The sequence below is a fragment of the Notolepis coatsorum genome, assembly GCF_963971535.1.
Source record: "Notolepis coatsorum genome assembly, chromosome: 5".
Taxonomy (NCBI): domain Eukaryota; kingdom Metazoa; phylum Chordata; class Actinopteri; order Aulopiformes; family Paralepididae; genus Notolepis; species Notolepis coatsorum.
This window is the reverse complement of record NC_140169.1, coordinates 21,040,833-21,065,632: the sequence shown is the minus strand read 5'-3', so window position 1 is coordinate 21,065,632 and position 24,800 is coordinate 21,040,833. Positions and strand designations below refer to the sequence as shown.

The 24,800-nt window shown below is 41.4% G+C and overlaps 1 protein-coding gene across 1 annotated transcript in view; it reads right to left on the bottom strand.

Annotated features, from left to right (window-relative positions):
• Positions 1-24,800, bottom strand: part of itga4 (integrin alpha 4) — a 205,085-nt gene that overhangs the window by 32,715 nt on the left and 147,570 nt on the right. The window contains exon 21 of the mRNA XM_084314032.1: positions 23,582-23,658. Coding sequence (XP_084170158.1) covers positions 23,582-23,658 — 77 coding nt within the window. The remainder of the gene's footprint in view (positions 1-23,581; positions 23,659-24,800) is intronic.

The window sequence follows — 24,800 nt, the reverse complement described above, 5'->3', positions numbered from 1 at the left end:
AATCGCCGACGCCGATTCTCCTGTGTACATGTCCAACGGTTCTCCGCCTAGGACTCCTCGGGTGTGGGCGACGTATTTAGGCCACACACCCTGGTTAAGTACACTAGCTAAAGACACGACGAACCACTGGGTAATGCTACACACGAACGAACTGTGGCCGCACGATATACAATAAATGAACGACTATTTACTTCACATTAGATTAAGTCGAACTCAACGTTACTTCATTAAACTCTGACACTTTACCATTCTATTCGCACGCGGTTCTCAATGCTCTGTTAGACGCAAGGTTGCTCACTTCACTGCACGTTGACTCGTGGTGAAGGTGGGTAAGGTACTGAACGAAGACACGAAGCTAAGCTAAAACACGGTGTGCGCACCTTGCGCTGTATTTATACTTAAGTGAATATCTAGTCCCAACCTCAGTCCTTGTCTGGTATCACTACGCTGACTCCGGGCATGTTCCGACATGCCTGCACTTGTCTTTGAACTTGCCGTTGGGGGCTTGCGCGCTGGCGCCTGGGGGCGCTGTCCAATAGGAGAGCGAATATTACTCTGGTTTGAACGCAGGTAAAGGGATATTCCGTGTATATATATAAATAATATACAAAGTATATCAAACAATAAAGGTAGATTCTCAGTTTAATCTGGCCCTTCACAACATATACGATATGCAGATATACAGTACTGTTACCCATAGATCCTAACATACATATGATGGGAGGATACTGTACATTAGGAGGGGTGGGTGGGAGGAAAAAATACATAGTGGGTGAAGCTCTCATCGAACATAAACACAAACGTGTCCTTGTTTACATCCGTGAATAGATTATTTTCAAGTTAAGACCTCAGCTTCAAGCTTTGGCGTGGAGCCGAATGTTATCCGGACTTCTGTTGGTGCAAATGTTATAGTCCTACCTGATGGCGCAGCTGATGTGGAGGCAGGCGGGGCCGAAAATAAATGCGAAATAGTCGTTTGCAGGCGGTTTTTGCAGAGGTAACATGCTTAGCGCTCAGCGGGGCTCGTAATGGTCTTTGACTGGGACCAACAGTGGATTGTCGAGCCAGTTCTCGTTAAATTGGCACTTTACCCATATTAACGAGTGCAAATGCTAAACTAAACAAAACTAAACGTAACGTTAGCGTTATTGCTTCGCCTTGCTAACGTTAGCTAGACTCCGTTGCTGAAATGGTTCCCGACCAACACAAGCACCCGTGTTGGTTCCGCCCCATTCCGGTCTGCGTGATTCTACAACACGGTCAATAAAAAGTCAAACGTTATCTCCCGTTAACCGTTTTCCCCCAGATTTCATAATAAAACATAAGATGACATGGCATTTTATCTTTCCTTTCTATGGCATTTTTAAGACCTCTGAAAATGGATTTAAGACATTTTAACATTTTAGTTGCCAAAGGACGAGTTTAGGCGTCCTTCCCCGCCATGCTCAAGTTGCCGAAGACGCCGTAACTCGTCTTTGATATCAATATTTCAAAAATCTGTGATCGGAATCATATTTCCTTTCCGGGGCCCTGAGACACAAGTGTGATCTCCTCTCAATCCTCTAGCGCAGTGGTTCTCAAACTTTTTACACCAAGTACCACCTGAGAACGTAGCTGGCTCTCCAAGTACCACCATATGACCGGCGTTAAAATACAGTCTATTCAGATATGCGCAGTTCACGCAGGAGGCAAATGTATTCCTAATACCATTATGTATTGTTAACTTTTGTCAGACACAGCCACAATGTACAAAGGGATAGCACTAGAACTAGCAAACGCTTCCACACAACTCATACAATGCAAGGAGCATTGAGAACATAATAACTAACATTCTCACATAGCAAGTGAGAAAATTAAGAACAACTGTATTTCAGCAAATGTACTTAATTCTCTCTCTCACACACACACACACACACACACACACACACACACACACACACAATTATTTTGTTACAGAAAACTTAATTTCCTGCATTCTGGTGCAGGAATTTTTGAATGTTTACCCTTTAAATGCCAGTGTTTGTGATGGGCATCACAAATTACTGTAAAAAAGAAAAGAAAACACATATTTAATACATTTTTTAATGTTTACCCTTTAAATGCCAGTTTGTGTGATGGCATCACAAATTATTGTTAAAAAAAACACAAAAAGTTAAATATTTTCAATATATCAAATGCAAAGTACATTTTTCTGGGGGGGATTGTTACAGGCTAGGCATGTGTCAATGATTAGCAGCAACACAGATTTTGATGGATTTTTTGTAATTTTTTATCTGACATTACAAAAAATCTAAAAATAAACGGTTATGATCAGGGCTGAAGTTGAATTAAAGATGTATGACTCTCTGTCACAGTGATCTGCTGGTTGTTCCCCACTTAGGTTATCTAACTATTGCGCCACCGCAACCAGAAACACTGGCCTGGCCTGCTTCTAAGTTCAGTGGCCTGACTGCAAAAAAATTTTTTACTGGATGTTTACTGTTAATGCCTGTGTGTCTAATTTGATGTTATGTTTAAAAAATAATAAAAAAAAATAAAAATTGTGCTTTTTTGTAAATGTTTTCAAGTACCACCAGCAGTACCACCAAGTACCACTAGTGGTACGCGTACCACAGTTTGAGAACCACTGCTCTAGCGGTTCAAGACCGCCATCTGGTGGCCGATCGGCAGATCGAAAAAACGGATGTTACCTTTAACCCGGCAGGACTCACTCCATATGTGGTCCGGGCACTCGCTAATGTTAGAGAGACTCAGTCTTCACACAGTGAACATCGATCGCTGCAAATAACTCGAAAAAACAACATGATTTGGACGTATATATTATTATACAACCTGGAAATGGACCGGGTATTTCAACATCCCATAATGGAAAACTGTCTAGCCCACGCTGATCGCCCAACGGCCCGCGGAGACTGGGGTGAGTTTTAGCGTGTAATATTACCGTGTTCGACACTAACTGCTATGATGAACATTTGACCCACATTAGATGAATGGTAAAACGTTGCCCACGGAATTATAAACGATCCCCCGCCCATCCGGTCAATATCAGATGATACATAGAAACTTCTAGAAGTACGTCCAATTGAAATTTTTGATCTCACACAGGTTCCTACCAAACTGTATTTCATCATCAATATAATGTATTTGGGGCTATAAATCACGTTCTGGAGAAAGCTGCAGAAAGAGATGAAAACATACTTATACTTTAGATCATATTTTAGTATGAATATGTGAATGAAAAAGTTTAACGTTGCTACACCATGAACAATACATATAGGACCTTGAATGGGCCCTAATAATGGCAATCTAGCAATAGAATTAAAAAAGTTATAGCCCTGCAAAGAAGGGGAACTTCTCCATGTTAAATAGAGCTGGCAACGGATGGTATATCATGAATTTAACCTTAGGCAATCAAAGTGTTAAGACAAACTAAGGCCTTAATTATTGATAACCAAATTTAAGACTTTTTAAGACTTTTTAAGGATCCGCGGACACCCTGTGATAGCTGGGTGGTCTTGTCCTGCATGTGCTTATGGTTGTGTGACAGGAGGGCCAGATCGTCAGCAAAATCCAGGTCATTGAGTTGTGCCCAGAGGGTCCACTGTATGCCGTTTTTCCTTCCTGTTGTGGTGGTCTTCATTATTCAGTCGATAACAAGGAGAAACAGGAAGGGCGACAGTAGACATCCCTGCCGAACTCCAGTCTTGACCTCAAAACTATCATCCCCTGGTAGATGTTCTGGACCAGGGAGATGATCTTTTCAGGGACACCGTAGTGCAGGGATCGGCAATAGGCGGCCCGCGGGCCGAAATTGGCCCGCCAGCAATAATTTCTGGCCCGTCAGTTTATTTTGAGAATATGATATTTATTTTATTTTAATCATTTTTTTTATTTTTTATTATTATTATTATTATTATTATTATTATTATTATTATTATTATTATTATTATTATTATTATTATTATTATTATTATTATTATTATTATTATATTTATATTATATTATATTAATATTATATTTGATATATATATATATATATATATATATATATTCTTTTTATTATATGCATACTTTATGTTTTATCCATGTTGAGAGTGAATAACAGGTGAGTGCAATGTACTGCTTGCTCAAAGTGAGGTGGACAGCGCTGGTGCTGAAATGGGAAATGTGAGTCCATGAAATAAAAACACCAGTTCAGTAAATCATTCAAGCTTTATCTTTACTCATGGCTGACGGCACCACACATGCATGTGAACAGTAATGCAATTAAAAACAATGCAATTAACTTTAAAGAAAAAGAGTGCTTGAAGAAGCTCCTGAAATGACGGCGCTATAGGTATTTGAATTAAATGAAAAATACAATTTGGCATTAAACAGTAATGCAATTAAAAACATTGCAAAAACAATGCAATTAAACTTTAAACAATTTGGCAATAGCAGGCTTAGTATTCACTTTAGTTTAGTGTGAAAAGTGGCATCTCCCGTCGGTCACTATTCGCTGGATATCTGGTGATATGGACGTCACTTTAATCCGCAGGCAGTTCTCAAGGCTTTTATGCGTCAGTCGGTTCCTCTGAGATGTCTTTATCGCATTCATTGATGAAAAGGACGACTCGCATACATAGGTGGAAGGAAACATTGTGAGCAATTGTCACTATAGCCAATTGAAATGCTAGAAATGATCACGTGGACTCGGAGAACCAATGGGAAATTCTTATAGTTTCTCTTTTCCGGTGCAGTGATCCCCCAGGGCGTGCGTCAGCTAATTTAATTCAACTAAACCACGTTAGTTAAATTTAGTAAAAACAAAACAAAACAAACATCTTTAGGTAGCTTCTTGCAAAGAGGAAATACCAACTCAGGAGCCAGAAGAGGAAACTACGACTTCCAAGACACAAACAAAACGAGGAGTCATATTTAAAATACGGGTTTATCGCAACCGGTGTCTCTCGCGTGTTCACATGGCAACACGAGGCTGATTGATTGATTGATTGATTGATTGATTGAAAACTTTATTAACCGATTGCAGAATGGGTTCAATGAAGCAAGCAACTGTGTTCAAGTTGGGTGGACATGGGTGGGCATTCAACGCGAGTGGACATTTGACATATTTCAAACATTAGCATGGATTTTGGAGGACCAAAGCAGAAACAATAATAAGCCCAGGTCTGCCTGCATTATGGTGAGTTGTACATTCGATGTGTATAATACACCCGCTGTGGTGCTTCAAATCAAATGCACCCTACTGATCTGTTCATGTGTTATAATAATAATAATAATAATAATAATAATAATAATAATAATAATAATAATAATAATAATAATAATAATAATAATAATAATACATTCGATGTATAATACACCCGCCGTGGTGCTTCAAATCAAATGCACACTGATCTGTTCATGTGTTATACTAATAATAATACATTCAATTTATAATGCGAGCACCTGCATTAAAATCAAATGACTGATCTGTTCATGTGTTATGCACTGTGTGAGAGGCACTTTATAATAGAAAAAAGACAGTGCAAACATGTATATGTCGTTTATTTTGACAGAGTTAAACATTTTTCATTATCATTGGCCCGCCACACAATGGCTTGGGGAAAATTTGGCCCGTGGGCAAACCTAATTGCCGACCCCTGCCGTAGTGCCTCATTAGCTTCCACAGGGTCTCTCTGTCCACGCTATCAAATGCCTTTCCATAGTCGATGAAATTGATGGACTGCTTTGCAATGCACTTTAAAACTCAATTAATTAGTATATATTGGTCCGTTTAAATCTTTAATAGCAAACCACTTCACCACAGTCTGCAGTTGTTTTTAATTATTTTAAATGTTTAATTGATTGACTTCCTGGTTCTATATTGTTTTCTTTTTTGTATTTATTATGTGTTGTATTGCTTGACATTGTAAATGAATTGTCAATGATCCTTCCAGATTAAATAAACATTTGATTAAATTGAACAGTGAGACAGAACAACATGACAGTGGGCGGCTGGGTAGCATAGAGGTCTAAGCACTCGCCTACCACCGCAGAGGCTACAAGAAAGTCATCAAACTGAGGTTTAAATATGCCCCAAAAAATAGCCTGGGTTCTTTAGTTTTCAATCGTTTTGGGAGTTTACTGTTTAGTGTTAATTATAATTTGACATTGACCTCAAAGTACATCAACCCCCGTTCTTCATGAAAGCCATGTGGCAGCGCTCAGTATGACAGTAGTAATGACCTTAGACCCGGACTGATATGATGAGGACTTCCTGACAACGCTCCTTCTGACCGTATGAGTTGTTTCCCAGTGGTAATAAAGAGAGAGACATTATTAGACTTTAGCCCGGTGGTCTAGTAGCTCCAGAGAGTCTCCATGCGGGAACATATAGCAGTATGAGTTCTAACCACTACAGTAGCACTGACCTCAGACAGTCCACTGGTCTCACATATAGAACGACCGTTCTGTTTACAGTCTTGTTAGCAGACAAACAAACAGCTCTCTTCTGGAACATTCCACAGGCTTCTTAAACAAACAATCACTAATAACACTGTGGGAGACATTATAGAGGGAAGACCGCTCCCCACACAGAACTACAACACATAGAACAGACCGCTCCCCACACAGAACTACAACACATAGAACAGACCGCTCCCCACAAGAAACTACAACACATAGAACAGACCGCTCCCCACACAGAACTACAACACATAGAACAGACCGCTCCCTACACAGACCTACAACACGTAGAACAGACCGCTCCCTAGTCCCTACACAGACCTACAACACATAGAACAGACCGCTCCCTAGTCCCTACACAGACCTACAACACATAGAACAGACTGCTCCCTAGTCCCTACACAGAACTACAACACATAGAACAGACCGCTCCCTACACAGAACTACAACACATAGAACAGACCACTCAACCACACAGACTTACAACACGTAGAACAGATCGCTCCCCACATAGACCTACAACACATAGAATACAAATGTGGTATAATTCATTTGAGTGAGATTGATCATCTGAATCCCATGTTTAGGTGGCTTAGTTCATACACTCATTCCATGACTAAAATAAAATAACACATTACATCAAGAACGTCTGACATGTACCCATGGCCTTCTGTTCACTAGACACTATAGATCCTTAACTCTCAGTAGTCTGAGGGGGCGTGGCCTTCTGTTCACTAGACACTATAGATCCTTAACTCTCAGTAGACTGAGGGGGCGTGGCCATCTGTTCACTAGACACTATAGATCCTTATTACATGGCGTTTTCACATTCGCCGAAATGCTTGCTTGTGATTGGTCAATAGCGCGCGTCAGAGGTCAGTTATCAGACAATAATGACCGCTGTGGGACAATAATGACCGCTGTGCGCAGTTGTTCGCAATCAAGCCCACTGACATCAGTGCAACCAGACACTGCCGGTGTTCTGCTGCCGGGGAAGCTGCCGGCGATGACAGGGGGCGGAGCGACGAGCGGAGCCAGAACCAGTGTTGCGAGTCGATGTAAAATGAATTAGGTATATTGTTAGTAAGTTAGCCATGTAATAAGCGGGATAATGTATAGCTATACTCGATCATTGTCGCAAAATAATTGACCTTCACTGACGTTTAAAACACCTCGCAGAGGCGGCTCGGTGTTTTAAACTCTGTGTCGGTCAATTATTTTGCGACAATGACCTCGTAGCTATACATTATCCCTTACTTAACTCTCAGTAGACTGAGGGGGCGTGGCCTTCTGTTCACTAGACACTATAGATCCTTAACTCTCAGTAGACTGAGGGGGCGTGGCCTTCTGTTCACTAGACACTATAGATCCTTAACTCTCAGTAGACTGAGGGGGCGTGGCCATCTGTTCACTAGACACTATAGATCCTTAACTCTCAGTAGACTGAGGGGGCGTGGCCATCTGTTCACTAGACCAGGGGTTCTCAACCTTTCTGCTGCCAAGGCACCCCTGTGTTCAATAAAATATTCCAGGGCACCCCTACATACGATAAAGACTTTTTCGGTCCTGTCTTTTTTGCTACAATGATGATACAATGATTCTTTATTTGCCGTGCTGTCGTTGAGATGTTTTGTTGTTTGTTTGTCTTTGTTGCTTGTTGGTGAATCTGCAAATATGAATTGCCCCACGCGGGATCAATAAAGTTGTCTGAATCTGATGACAAAAGTGCTTGCTTTCAAAATAATGTTTATTTAAGAAAAAACTGAAAATCATGTATTTTTTTTAAATACAGAAAAGGATCACCAAGTTACCATTTCTCAAAAAATATAAATAAATACAGAAAATAAGCACTCGTTCACTCAGTGGACATTTCTAGCTCAATGCGAGGTCCGCTGCTGCTGGCTAATAATACGGTCAATACGTGGGGAGATCTTTGACAAGGCAACACGCATGTCATCATCAAGGCTCAACTTGGCCCTATATTTTGTTTTCAGAGCTGTCATGGATGAAAAGCCAGCTTCACACAGATATGTGGGGCTGAATGGTATCAACACCTTAACTGCAGCATCATGAGATACTTGGTACTCAGCACCACACTCTGAAACTAGCTCTCCAGGTGGTATCAGATGAGATTTCAATGAGTTCTTCCAAGAGTTTGGATGGAGATGTGTCAGGAAGCTTTGTCTCAATGTTGTCTGTAAAGTCTTTTTTTATCCAGAGTGACTTAATGATTTTCAGATTTTTAGAAATGGTCAAACTTATCCAAATATGGTATTTTCATGGAAAACAGTGCAGCTGCATCAGATAGCACTTTAGGGATAATTTTCTGTAATCCAAAAAATAATTTGGATTCACTATAAAGTGCCTGTTCACTATAAAGTGCCACGTTTTGATATATTGAGCTTTAAACTTTAAGTACATTTTTTGGAACACGCAACCTAAAACACCTTCCTCTCCCAAGCCTCTTCAACTCATTCAGAACGCAGCGGCCCGCCTGATCTCAAACCTACCGAAGTCGGCCCATGTCACCCCACTTCTTAGGGACCTGCACTGGCTCCCCATTGCTGCACGAATCCGCTTCAAGGCCCTTGACCTAGCATACCGTGCGGCAAAGGGAACTGCTCCCGCCTACCTCCGGTCAATGGTCTCTAACTACACACCCTCAAGACCCCTACGCTCTGCATCTTCTGGCCGCCTCAGACCTACTCCTATCCAAGCTCCGGGAGGGTCATCAAAGAGAAGTCGCCTATTCTCAGTCCTTGCCCCACAATGGTGGAATGAACTACCCACCCCAGTTAGGACAGCCGAAACACGTCCAATCTTTCGCCGTCGACTAAAGACTCACTTCTTCAACCATTATCTGAATTAAAAAAAAAAAAAAAAAAATCTAACCCTAACTAACCATACTGTCATGCACTTGTCCTAATAAACTAACCTACACTGTAGCACTCAACACTTTGATGAACATTGTTACTCAGCTGATAGAGTTGTGCTCTTCCTGATGGCTTGTCGTACAGAACTTGTAAGTCGCTTTGGATAAAAGCGTCAGCTAAATGACTAAATGTAAATGTAAATGTAAACCGTTCCTGCAATTGTTTTATGTTGCATGATGATCATGGATACATTTATTATGTATTGTATTTTTTATGTTTAAATATCAACATAATCTGTCTGTCCACCCTCAGTACATTTACTATCAATATAATATAGTAGTCTGACTTCATCATATATTTTCAAACGCACACACATAGAGGGAGAATGCCCCCCCCCCTCCTTCCCAGTCCTCCTTCCAAGTCCCCACCCTGCTGTTCTCTGTCGCTCTGAACAGGGCTTGTTCCGAATAAAACAGCAGGGATTTGTTTTGGGTCGCAAAAACACTATCCTTGCTGTGTTTCAATGTCCGCGTTCCAGATCCAGAGTACGCTACTACTGCCTGCTGTGTTGAGATGCATCCTTATTGGCTGTGTGCTGTAGAGCGGATATGAGTCACGACACCACGGAGTTTCAAAATAAGAGTATCATAATGACCTAAATGTTGCTAGCTTTCGGAGCCTAGTTATTTAGCTGGAGCTGCGCGTGGGCAGAAATGAGACCCGCTATAGGATTTTCAAAATAAGACTGTTGTCATTCTATATTTTTAAAGGACATTGCCAGGCATCTCGCGGAACCCCTGGCAGCTCTCCGCGGAACCACTGTGTGCCGGGGAACCCCTGTTGAGAACCGCTGCACTAGACACTATAGATCCTTAACTCTCAGTAGACTGAGGGGGCGTGGCCATCTGTTCACTAGACACTATAGATCCTTATTACATGGCGTTTTCACATTCGCCGAAATGCTTGCTTGTGATTGGTCAATAGCGCGCGTCAGAGGTCAGTTATCAGACAATAATGACCGCTGTGGGACAATAATGACCGCTGTGCGCAGCTGTTCGCAATCAAGCCCACTGACATCAGTGCAACCAGACACTGCCGGTGTTCTGCTGCCGGGGAAGCTGCCGGCGATGACAGGGGGCGGAGCGACGAGCGGAGCCAGAACCAGTGTTGCGAGTCGATGTAAAATGAATTAGGTATATTGTTAGTAAGTTAGCCATGTAATAAGCGGGATAATGTATAGCTATACTCGATCATTGTCGCAAAATAATTGACCTTCACTGACGTTTAAAACACCTCGCAGAGGCGGCTCGGTGTTTTAAACTCTGTGTCGGTCAATTATTTTGCATTACATACATTACATACATTATCCCTTACTTAACTCTCAGTAGACTGAGGGGGCGTGGCCTTCTGTTCACTAGACCAGTGGTTCCCAAAGTCGGGGTCGCGACCCAAAGGTGGGCCGCGAGCAGCCACGGATGGGCCGCGAGATGATTTTAAAAAAATAAAAAAAAAACATTTTTTTAATTTTTTATATTTTTATTTTTTATTTTTTTATTTTAATTTTTTTTGTCAGGCCACTGAACTTAGAAGCAGGCCAGGACAGTGTTTCTAGTTGTATTCTAAAATTCTATTCTATTGTATTCTAAAATGTGACTATATGGTTTTATATTAACTTAATAAATAAACAAAAACTAAAAATCTACTTATTTCAACGAACATTTCAAACTAAATAACAGATTATGCACATAAAACGCTGAAAACAACCGAAGCAACAATAGTATTTTAATGAGGCTATTATTATTATCATTATTATTTTGCAACAAGTTAGCCCTCTCATAAATAGCACATATAAATGAATAACTAACTTGAACTAACTTAATAGGATTGAAGTGATATTTGGCTTAAAAAATCGGTCGCCTGGCAAAAAAAAAAAAAAAAAAAGCCAGACAATGTGCATTGGGCCGCGGCTCTCTGACGCCTTATTTTCTGGGCCCCGGCCTGAAAAGTTTGGGAACCCCTGCACTAGACACTATATATCCTTAACTCTCAGTAGACTGAGGGGGCGTGGCCTTCTGTTCACTAGACACTATAGATCCTTAACTCTCAGTAGACTGAGGGGGCGTGGCCATCTGTTCACTAGACACTATAGATCCTTAACTCTCAGTAGACTGAGGGGGCGTGGCCATCTGTTCACTAGACACTATAGATCCTTAACTCTCAGTAGACTGAGGGGGCGTGGCCATCTGTTCACTAGACACTATAGATGTTTAACTCTCAGTAGACTGAGGGGGCGTGGCCATCTGTTCACTAGACACTATAGATGTTTAACTCTCAGTAGACTGAGGGGGCGTGGCCATCTGTTCACTAGACACTATAGATGTTTAACTCTCAGTAGACTGAGGGGGCGTGGCCATCTGTTCACTAGACACTATAGATGATTAACTCTCAGTAGACTGAGGGGGCGTGGCCATCTGTTCACTAGACACTATAGATGTTTAACTCTCAGTAGACTGAGGGGGCGTGGCCATCTGTTCACTAGACACTATAGATGTTTAACTCTCAGTAGGATGAGGGGGCGTGGCCATCTGTTCACTAGACATTATAGATGTTTAACTCTCAGTAGACTGAGGGGGCGTGGCCATCTGTTCCCTAGACACTATAGATGTTTAACTCTCAGTAGACTGAGGGGGCGTGGCCATCTGTTCACTAGACACTATAGATCCTTAACTCTCAGTAGACTGAGGGGGCGTGTCCATCTGTTCACTAGACACTATAGATGTTTAACTCTCAGTAGACTGAGGGGGCGTGGCCATCTGTTCACTAGACACTATAGATCCTTAACTCTCAGTAGACTGAGGGGGCGTGGCCATCTGTTCACTAGACACTATAGATGATTAACTCTCAGTAGACTGAGGGGGCGTGGCCTTCTGTTCACTAGACACTATAGATCCTTAACTCTCAGTAGACTGAGGGGGCGTGGCCATCTGTTCACTAGACCAGGGGTTCCCAAACTTTTCAGGCCGGGGCCCAGAAAATAAGGCGTCAGAGAGCCGCGGCCCAATGCACATCGTCTGGCTTTTTCTTTTTTTGTCAGGCGACCGATTTTTTAAGCCAAATATCACTTCAATCCTATTAAGTTAGTTCAAGTTAGTTATTCATTTATATGTGCTATTTATGAGAGGGCTAACTTGTTGCAAAATAATAATGATAATAATAATAGCCTCATTAAAATACTATTGTTGCTTCGGTTGTTTTCAGCGTTTTATGTGCATAATCTGTTATTTAGTTTGAAATGTTCGTTGAAATAAGTAGATTTTTCGTTTTTGTTTATTTATTAAGTTAATATAAAACCATATAGTCACATTTTAGAATACAATATAATAGAATTTTAGAATACAACTAGAAACACTGTCCTGGCCTGCTTCTAAGTTCAGTGGCCTGACAAAAAAAATTTAAATTAAAAAATTTAAAAAAAAAAAATAAAAAAAAAAAAAAAAAAAAAATTAATTTTTTTTAATTTTTTTTTAAATCATCTCACGGCCCATCCGTGGCTGCTCGCGGCCCACCTTTGGGTCGTGACCCCGACTTTGGGAACCACTGCACTAGACACTATAGATGATTAACTCTCAGTAGACTGAGGGAGCGTGGCCATCTGTTCACGAGTGAACTATAGATGATTAACTCTCAGTAGACTGAGGGGGCGTGGCCATCTGTTCACTAGACACTATAGATTAACTCTCAGTAGGGGGAAAAAATCCAGACAGCCAAGATGCATCTTTATGCGGACGATACAATCCTGTATACAAGTGCTCCCTCCCTTACTCAGGTGATTGAGAACCTCCAGACTGCGTTTAATTGTTTTCAAACCTCCCTTTTTGATCTTAAACTAGTTTTAAATGCAAAGAAAACTAAATCCATGATGTTCACAAGGGCTCGCTCACAGCCAGTGAATCATGTTCATATCGTTACGCTAAAGGGAGCAACCATAGAAAATGTTTCATCCTACAAGTATCTTGGGCTATGGCTGGATGAAAAGCTATCTTTTAAAGTGCATATTGGAAACCTCACAAAGAAACTTAAACTAAAACTTGGTTTTTTCTTTCGCAACAAACGATGCTTTTCTTTTGAGGCCAGAAAGAAACTTGTTCAAGCCACATTCCTGTCTGTAATTGACTATGGTGACATAATATATATGCATGCTGCCTCTTCAATGCTAAAAAAGCTAGACAGTGTGTATCATGCTTCTCTGCGCTTCATCACTAGTGCCAAAGGGCTTACTCACCATTGTGTGCTTTACCAAATGGTAGGATGGACCTCTCTGTACGTACGGAGGAAATCCCACATGTTTGTTTTTATATATAAGGCCATCATAGGGAAGCTTCCCCTATATCTTTCCAACCTAATTAGCTTTGCCTCTAGCAGCTACCATACCAGGTCCACAAGATGGCTACTTTTAAAAGAAACGAGAATAAACACTGAATTAGGAAGAACGGCTTTTTCAAGCTTCGCACCTTCGGCATGGAATGGGCTACAGGACCATATCCACTTAGATACCCTGGTCTCCCTCTGCGAGTTTAGGTCTGTATTACATAACTTCCTACAGGAAGAGTGTCGCTGCTTTCTCTAGTCGGGTGACGGGTCCCAGCTGCAAAACTGCAGAGTTACTGTATTGCCCTGTATTTTACTGTCGTACACTTTTACTGTTATGTAGACTGTTCTGTTTTGTGTTTTTATGTTTACGTGTGATGTATTGTGTATTGTGTACATGCACTTTTATTATGTTCTTGTGTGATGTACCGCACATTTTATTGCTGTCTGATGTTTTCGGGTGTTATTGCTGTCATCTTGGCCAGGTCTCCCTTGCAAAAGAGATCTTGTATCTCAATGGGACTTACTGGTTAAATAAAGGTTAAATAAATAAATAAAAAAATATGATTAACTCTCAGTAGGCTGAGGGGGCGTGGCCTTCTGTTCACTATTGAACTATAGATTATTAACTCTCAGCAGGCTGAGGGGGCGTGGCATTCTGTTCACTAGTGAACTATAGATTAACTCTCAGTAGGCTGAGGGGGCGTGACCTTCTGTTCACTAGTGAACTATAGATGATTAACTCTCAGCAGGCTGAGGGGGCGTGGCCTTCTGTTCACTAGTGAACTATATATGATTAACTCTCAGCAGGCTGAGGGGGCGTGGCCTTCTGTTCACTAGTGAACTATAGATTATTAACTCTCAGCAGGCTGAGGGGGCGTGGCCATCTGTTCACTAGTGAACTATAGATTAACTCTCAGTAGGCTGATGGGCGTGGCCTTCTGTTCACTAGTGAACTATAGATTAACTCTCAGTAGGCTGAGAGGGCGTGACCTTCTGTTCACTAGTGAACTATAGATGATTAACTCTCAGTAGGCTGAGAGGGCGTGACCTTCTGTTCACTAGTGCACTATAGATTAACTCTCAGTAGGCTGAGAGGGCGTGGCCTTCTGTTCACTAGTGAACCATAGATTAACTCTCAGCAGGCTGATGGGCGTGGCCTTCTGTTCACTAGTGAACTATAGATTAACTCTCAGTATGCTGAGAGGGCGTGGCCTTCTGTTCACTAGTGAACTATAGATTATTATTACATGGCGTATTATTACGTAGCTATACATTATCCCTTACTTAACTCTCAGTAGACTGAGGGGGCGTGGCCTTCTGTTCACTAGACACTATAGATCCTTAACTCTCAGTAGACTGAGGGGGCGTGGCCTTCTGTTCACTAGACACTATAGATCCTTAACTCTCAGTAGACTGAGGGGGCGTGGCCATCTGTTCACTAGACACTATGTAAGGGATAATGTATAGCTACGAGGTCATTGTCGCAAAATAATTGACCGACACGTAGTTTAAAATACCGGGCCGCTTCGGCGAGGTGTTTTAAACGTCAGTGAAGGTCAATTATTTTGCGACAATGACCGAGTAAAGCTATACATTATCCCGCTTATTACATGGCTAACTTACTAACAATATACCTAATTCATTTGACAAATCGCAGTTGTTCTGTGGCTCTGTCAGCCCAAATAAAGTGATTATTATTATCGCGGGCAGCCAGCTCTGTTCTGGCTCTGCTGACACTCCGCTGTCAGTGCAGCGCGGCAGGTGTGTCTGATTTGCTGCACTGGTGTGGGCTTGATTGCCAACAGCTGCGCACTGCGGTCATTATTGAAAAAACAGCGGTCATTATTGAAAAATAATGACCGCTGTCGGGGGGCTGTTGACCAATCACAAGCAAGCATTTCGGCGAATGTGAAAACGCCATGTAATAAAGATGTTTAACTCTCAGTAGGATGAGGGGGCGTGGCCATCTGTTCACTAGACACTAAAGATCAGGGGTAGGCAACCCTAGGCACGCGTGCCTGCATAGGCACGCGGGGGAATTTTCATAGGCACAGGGGGCAGCATTAAAAAAAAGAAGAAAAAAAACATTATAATATTTATTTTAAAAAAAATTTGCTTTGAAATATTATAGTGAAATATTTTGCACTGTTGTCGCATTTATCTTGTTGAAATCCTCCCACAGGTTCTTTTTACTACCACATATTTAATTGAGACCCTTTATTTGTTTATTATTTCAATTTAGCTGGAAATACATTGCTACATCATTCAGTAACATTTGCAGAGCCTTATAACAAATACATTATTACGGTCACCATTGTTACCAGTGGGATTAATCAACAAATTTTATTATTTATTTTTCTATTTCATTGAACATTGCACATGTTAAAAGCCATTTTTTTACTCAAAATGTGAGTATTACCAAGTCAACTTGTGTTCTTAAAACAATGACAATAAACATAGTTTTATTAGGTTGAAATAATGTGGTTGTGTACTTATTTTTCTGTTAACTTATTATGGATTGAAAACTGAAAACCTTAATGCACAGTAACTGAACTCAATATTTTAAAGTTCTGGTAACTTATTATTATTTATTTTTTTACAGTGTAGTCTTGCGATCAATCAAAACTTATTTACACGATATACCTCACATTCACCCTCCATTCACATCCTGGTGTTCTCCTGGTGTTCTCCATTAGGCCTGTAGGTGGAGCTATGACAGCACACGTACAGTACACACACCGATGGTGTGTGATGTGTCCAAAAATGAATGGACATGAATGAGTGAAATGGACACTCTGCATTGCATCCCCCCCCCCCCCCCCCAACTCAGATTTAGGGTTGATACAACCATCATAATAATATTGTTAATGATAACAATAACAATAATGATGTAATAATGTAAAAATTATCATTAAAAATACCTGATTATGAGAAGAAAAAAATTACGATGCATGGAATATTGTTGAGGCACACTAGTTACAACTATATTTCAAACAGGCACTCCATGTCAAAAAGGTTGCTGACCCCTGCTATAGATCCTTAACTCTCAGTAGACTGAGGGGGCGTGTCCATCTGTTCACTAGACACTATAGATGTTTAACTCTCAGTAGACTGAGGGGGCGTGGCCATCTGTTCACTAGACACTATAGATCCTTAACTCTCAGTAGACTGAGGGGGCGTGGCCATCTGTTCACTAGACACTATAGATGATTAACTCTCAGTAGACTGAGGGGGCGTGTCCATCTGTTCCCTAGACACTATAGATGTTTAACTCTCAGTAGACTGAGGGGGCGTGGCCATCTGTTCACTAGACACTATAGATCCTTAACTCTCAGTAGACTGAGGGGGCGTGGCCATCTGTTCACTAGACACTATAGATCCTTAACTCTCAGTTGACTGAGGGGGCGTGGCCATCTGTTCCCTAGACACTATAGATGTTTAACTCTCAGTAGACTGAGGGGGCGTGGCCATCTGTTCACTAGACACTATAGATGATTAACTCTCAGTAGACTGAGGGAGCGTGGCCATCTGTTCACGAGTGAACTATAGATGATTAACTCTCAGTAGACTGAGGGGGCGTGGCCATCTGTTCACTAGACACTATATATTAACTCTCAGTAGGCTAAGGGGGCGTGGTATTCTGTTCACTAGTGAACTATATATTAACTCTCAGTAGGCTGAGGGGGCATGGCATTCTGTTCACTAGACACTATAGATGTTTAACTCTCAGTAGACTGAGGGGGCGTGGCCATCTGTTCACTAGACACTATAGATCCTTAACTCTCAGTAGACTGAGGGGGCGTGGCCATCTGTTCACTAGACACTATATATCCTTAACTCTCAGTAGACTGAGGGGGCGTGGCCATCTGTTCACTAGACACTATAGATCCTTAACTCTCAGTAGACTGAGGGGGCGTGGCCTTCTGTTCACTAGTGAACTATATATGATTAACTCTCAGTAGGCTGAGGGGGCGTGGCCTTCTGTTCACTATTGAACTATAGATTATTAACTCTCAGCAGGCTGAGGGGGCGTGGCATTCTGTTCACTAGTGAACTATAGATTAACTCTCAGTAGGCTGAGGGGGCGTGACCTTCTGTTCACTAGTGAACTATAGATGATTAACTCTCAGCAGGCTGAGGGGGCGTGGCCTTCTGTTCACTAGTGAACTATAGATGATTAACTCTCAGCAGGCTGAGGGGGCGTGGCCTTCTGTTCACTAGTGAACTATAGATGATTAACTCTCAGCAGGCTGAGGGGGCGTGGCCATCTGTTCACTAGTGAACTATAGATTAACTCTCAGTAGGCTGAGGGGGCGTGGCCTTCTGTTCACTAGTGAACTATAGATTAACTCTCAGTAGGCTGAGAGGGCGTGACCTTCTGTTCACTAGTGAACTATAGATTAACTCTCAGTAGGCTGAGAGGGCGTGGCCTTCTGTTCACTAGTGAACTATAGATTAACTCTCAGCAGGCTGATGGGGCGTGGCCTTCTGTTCACTAGTGAACTATAGATTAACTCTCAGTATGCTGAGAGGGCGTGGCCTTCTGTTCACTAGTGAACTATAGATTATTATTACATGGCGTTTTAACATTCGCCGAAATGCTTGATTGTGATTGCTCAATAGCGCTCGTCAGAGGTCCGTTATTACTCGATAACGGACCTCTGCCGAGCAATAATGGCCGCTGTTTGCAGCTGTAGCAATCATGCCCACTGACACATACTGCATCAGTGCAATCAGTCCACACACCTGCCGGCTGCCGGCGATAATAATAACTTTATTTGGGCTGACAGCGGACGGAGCCACAGAACAACTGCGTCTGCATTTGATCTCGTCTTGTCGATGGTGTAAAATGAATTAGGGATATTGTTAGTAAGTTAGCCATGTAATAAGCGGGATAAGGTCATTCCAGTATTGGAGGACAATTAGGCATCAATACTTTTGAAAAATTTACCCTTTATTTGATAATTTTCTGTTATGTATTTCATAAAAACAGGTATTAAACCATCAAATAATTGGATTCGTCCAGCTCAGGCATCAAAGGTACACTTTTTATGATATGTTTTATTTGTTGTGTGCTATGTTTGCCGCAACCCTGTTACAAATACTCAGGAAGCTGAAAAAAGTACATTTTTAAATATTTTCAATAAATACTTTACAATTAAGTAAAGAAAGTCACATGCTTACTGAATACTGATTTAATTTCAGATAAGACTTCACTTATATTAATTTAAGCAACTTTGAAATCGATCTTGCCCAACTTTTCAATAGTCACATCTTTCTTTTTACTAATTTCAGTATTTCATTTCAAATATTTGTTCAAATACATTATGCATTTAATCATGCAAACTATTACATTTACAATAGGTTAAACCACTGTGAGCTGAGAAAATCATGTACGATTATTTGAATAAAAATGATATGGTAACAGCCTTCAAATTAGAGTAACAGGGTTGCGCTAAGTAACAGTTACTTTACTTTTGATTGTAGATTATGACATATGTGACAAATACATACTCAGGACAACAGGAATGTTGTTTAATAATATTATTTTATTTTGGGACTCAAAAGGATGAGTAGGAATGATACAAAATAAACTAAAATAAATAAATGTCAACAAAACCCCAAACTGGATCAGAATAGGCCAACAACCTGGCATTCTTGCTGCATTCCTCACCTGAATAAGCATATCAACAACAGTAATGAACTGATATATTGGGAATGATACAAAATAAACATGTCAACAAAACCACAAACTGGATCAGAACAGGCCAACAATCTGGCATTCTTGCTGCATTCCTCACCTGAATGAGCATATCAAAAATAGTAATGAACTGATCAATCTTTTAGAAAGCTGATTTTATGTTCAGATTTCATTTTTCGTGGCTGGCCAGAGTATCCCATACCTCTCTTGCTATAGCCATGTGGCGCAAGGTAACGTTCTCTGGGGGAGGAATGAGGGTCAACATATCCTCTAAGCCAGGGATACCAGTGGAGATCATCCCTCAATGGCCAGAAAAAACGGTTTGCCCCCACTCTATGCATACATTTCACCTGGCAGTGGGTCTCATTCATGATCCCAGGGTAGATGGTGTGGTCGTACAGCAGGGCACACCATTTCCCCACAACGCCTGGACTGAGCCACTGCACTTCTTCACATACACGTGTGCTGTGTATGGGGTCTTCTTTGTGGTCATCTGTGGGATTAAAGCTGAAGCTCTTGGTTTTTTGGCAATCACACTCCAGATTCCCTGTTGCAGAACATATGCAGCTGACATCGTGGTAGAGCATTTTCCCAGGTGAAAGAGTGACCACCTGGTGGAGCCTCATAGTGGACGGTACGGCTGGAAGGTCAGCTGGCATTTCTTTCACTGCATTATCCACAGCTTGCTCCTGAATGTAAAACAATTTCACTTTTGATTGTTCCTTACTCGGAGCTTGGTACAGGGACAGTGCCGTAGGGATATCAACTCCTTGGGCGACAAGCCTGTCGGCCCTCCTCTTCAATGTGACACCCACACCATCTGGGGCACCTTTTCCATGGCTGGCTTCAAAGTAGTTCCATGATCCTCTTGTAAACCCCCTTTTGAAGATTTCAGTACAAAACAGGTAAAAAATGTCACGCTGTTTGTACTGTGTGCAGGGTCCGTTATGGTGTTGCCATATGGCAGGTGGTCCCTTCAGTCTGGATGCTGATACAGTGCAGAAGGAGGTAGGGGCAGATGCCTCCCCCACATAGTAAACTCCAGTGTGCAAAGTGGCCTGTTGGTGTGATGCACCAAAATGGACAGCCTGTACTTCAGTGCTATACTTGCAGCTGTAGTTATCTGAGAAGTCGATATGGACTGCACATTCATTTGCAGGGAGGTTCAGCTTCAGGGCCCGTGAGAAAGCATATTGCTGCCTGATGTTGTAGAGATGGCGCCTGAACTTCTGGAGCTAAATCTGAAAGGTTTCCACCAGCTCTTCTTGGGAGCATTCAAATTATTTTTTCAATGTGACCTTTGAGGCTGCTCCAGGATAATTTGTGTGCTCTTTGTCCACAGTGGCCCACTGAAGGTAGGAGACACGATCGGTGGCTCTGTAGTGGCTTGTGAGTGTATAGGTATTGTTGCTGCAGTTCTCACATTCCCCATACATACATTGCTTGCTTGTGGTGTCACACATGATGGCTTGTGTCAGGCTCTCCAAATTGGATGTGTCAATGATGTGCATCTGGTGAAGCCTTTTGGCAATAAAGCCTAGATTTTCATTTTGTTTGCACATGAAGGTTTCACAATCTGCCAATGTTGGATGCACAATCCAGTAGGGGCGAAGTGTGCAGAACAGTGAGTATGATAGATGGAGGTTGGTGTGCTCAGCCAGGAACTTCAAATGGAGGTGGTTCTTCATTGAATCCATCAGTAACCTTTTCTTTTTTTCTTTTGTCAGCGTTTGCTTTTTTCCAGTTGTGATCCTGCTGACATTGTCACGTGAAAAGAACTATCTCACCGTTGACCTCAGTGTAGCAGCTAAACCCTTGTGTTTCTTCCTCTGGTACTTGCAGACATTTTCATTTGCCAGTTTTGTCCACCTTCTCCTTGAAAAACCATAAACCTCCTGTGCCAATCTCTGCAGCCTGTACTTCTTCAGGACTTTGTTGGTGACTATTCCTGCAATGACCTGTTTGTCACTCTCTCTCTTTGAATGTGCATACTTGTCACGTACTTCCTCAGCTACAGCTGTGTGGAACAACAGGGTTCTCCTTAGGGTTGTGCCCGAGATGTGTCGAATCAACTTGTTGACTTTGCATCTTGGAGATGGATTATTCTTTTTCAAACGTTGGAGTCGCTTTCTGTATTTTGCTGCCCTCTGTTCAGCTTTCCTCAACGTATCCTGTACTTTCTGGAACTCCCTGTTTATGTTTTGTAAAAGATTTAATGATAATTTTTTTCACTATGTCACTGTCCATTCTACAGATAACGTTAATTCACCTTTCTGTACTTAAATATATATCCTCAATGACCTAAACTTATGTCCTGACCTTGAAGTCCCAGGTTGAGAGCTGACTGGGGATTCTGGCCTGACTGGAACGTCTGGACTGACTGGGGCATCAGGGCTGACTGGAGGGGTGTTCAATCCTTCAAGTACACTTTTCCTGGCATCACTACTCTTATGAGCCTTCTTCCATTTTTTACGCTGGGCACGCTGCTCTCTCATACTGCAGTCTTTTAGCCTTTTCTTCTTCCCTGTTTCTACATCTTTTCTCCACTTATCTTTCTCTTTTTCTAAGTACTGCTGTCTCCTCTGTTCATCAGTATCACGCCTGGCGCGGTAGCGCCTCTGCTTTTCAGCAGTGCTCAATGGTGTGGAAGAACTCTGTAGAAATCAATTACATTTCAAACAAAATGTCTATTAACCTTTGATAAAATAATGATTTGGGTAACACCTTACATTAAGTCTACATTCACTACTATTAGGCACTAATAACATAGTTGTTACTAGTACACGTAAGTACAGTTAGTTACAGATGGAACAAGACATCTAATAATTACAAAGAAATGTGTGTAATTACACATGTTCATGTTCTACTTCTGTAAAGACAAACTGCTGAACTGAAGGAGATGCAACCCTGTTACTATAGTGCAACCCTGTTACTCTAATTATAGTAACAGGGTTGCAAGTAACAGGGTTGCAATCCAATGCTAATGTTAGCTTTTACCTCAGGAAAAGATGCTAGCTGAGGAATGTAAGTTACTGTCAATGTCAGGGGTAAAAATATTTATATGAATAAAGAAAGACAAATTTGAAATAAATGTGTCTTATTGTGATAATATGAGTAACAGGGTTGCGTTAGCTAGAGTGACACAGTCAATCAAGGCTGAAAAGATTAGAAAAATATAAAAAGTAGAAGAGAGGACTTACCTTTGGTCTAGCCATTTTGTTAGCAGATGGCTTGATGATGTCATTTCCTGTGTCATGTGACTCACTGTTTTTATTTTTTTCCTCTATCAGGTGAAATAGGTTTCGGTAACAGGGTTGCACACATGTTGTGGGACACAACTTCAGTTCATAATTACTATTATTTAAAATATGTTGATGAGTAAACAAATTGTTTTTATAATTACAAAAGACATATATCAACAATCTAATACCAAAAAAGTATATTTAAAACATATATTTAAATGTTATATTGGACATGCAAGTTGGTCATCAAGAAGGTGGGACAAGAGAAAAGTGCCATTTTAGGGGGTGTTCAAGAGCTATTTGGAATTTTAAATAATATTTTCGAACCACTTTTTCCACAACCATATTTACATTTTGTCTCAGTACAAGTTACATAACAAGTGGATGTTTTAGTATTTTGTGCATGGATTGTTTGGAATTTCATGGGTGGGACTGAAAATTTCCTCCAATTCTGGAATGTCCAGGATACTCGGTCATTGTCGCAAAATAATTGACCTTCACTACGTTTAAAACACCTCGGCGAGGCGCCTCGGTATTCTAAACTCCATGTCGGTCAATTATGACAATGACCTCGTAGCTATACATTATCCCTTACTTAACTCTCAGTAGGCTGAGGGGGCGGGGCCTTCTGTTCACCAGACATTATAAACTGTAAAAATTGGATGTTCCTTGGGAATTCCTCTAAGATCCCCTGGGTTCCCTCAAGAACCTATGGGTGCCACAAAGCCCCAAAATTATGCCTGTGAGAACCTTTGAGAACACCGTGTTCTCTCTGCTAGATGCGACTGATTGGCCAATCAGAGTAACCCATGTGTCTTATGCAATATTTCCTAGGAAGCAGATTCGATCTGAAATGGCTTGATTCTGTTGATATCCAGGGGAATAAAGATCATCAGGTGTGTGTGTGTGTGTGCGTGCATGTGTATATATGCGTGCGTGCTTGTTACCCGCTGGTGTTGACAGAGATGATGATGTCACCAGGCCTGCTGCTCTGGTTGACGTCCAATAGGAAGGTGACGTTCAGCTACAGGAAACACAAAGCAGAAATAGGAAGTTGCATTAAAACAGGAAGTCACTCCATATCACTGCAATTATCATTTTCTGTGTTTAATCTGGGTCAGTAACCTGGGTCAGTAACCTGTGTTTAACCTGGGTCAGTAACCTGTGTCAGTAACCTGTGTTTAACCTGGGTCAGTTTCTTTATTAGTTGTCATACAGAAATACAGAATACTTTGTATAAAATGCTTCTTTCTGTTTTGCTCCTGAGAGTGTGCTAGATCAAATAAAAATATAGTATAAAATAAGTATAATATAAATATAAAATAGAAAGTCAAGTACGTAAGCAAGCGTAAACAAAACAAAAGTGTTCAATATACATATATACAGTATATATATACAATGCAGTAGAGAAGGTAACTGAGTTACAACAATATACAATATACAATAGCTTAGCTTGTGGTGCCACCTTGTGGTGGTGAGGTGCAATGAGGTATGAGGTGATGTTCAAATCTCCTACCAATAACATGAAGTGTGTTAAGTGTCTAAAGTGAGTAAAGTGGGTGCTACAGTGAGTTGTCCATTTAAAGTGAGTGTGTACATGTGGATGTGTGTGCTGTGGGTTAAGGCTGAGCCCGAACCCTGTTTTTAGGGTTCGAACGTTCGCCAGGGTTTATCGAACGAACGTTCGAACGTTTGTTTTTTGTAAATTTTTTAATAAAAACAAATTTTTATTAAATTTTTTTTTTAATATAATTTTTTTTTTTCTTTTTTTTAGATCCTACGGAGGGCGGCATTGCATAATCTATTGGTGAAAAAACATGTTTACAGTGGTGGCTGTTCATGTAAACATGTAATTAAACAAAGCACTCAGAAGAAAATAAACAAGCTACTGAGTACTGCATGCATCAAAGTTCCTACTTATGATAAACAATAGCCCTTGCACACCGCAGTCACGCAAGGGGCTAGATAAACAAAGGCATTCGTTTTGTGGCATTAACGTTATATAGTTAGTGTTACACGTTCAATAACAGGTATTCACTCTTGGTCGACGGGAAGGAGAGAGGCGCGCGCCTCGGCTCCTTCCACCGTCTACGTCGGAACGGGGGACGGCAGAGAGACAGAGAGACACCGGCGCGGGGGTCCCGCCGGGCTCCCAACACGCCTGCC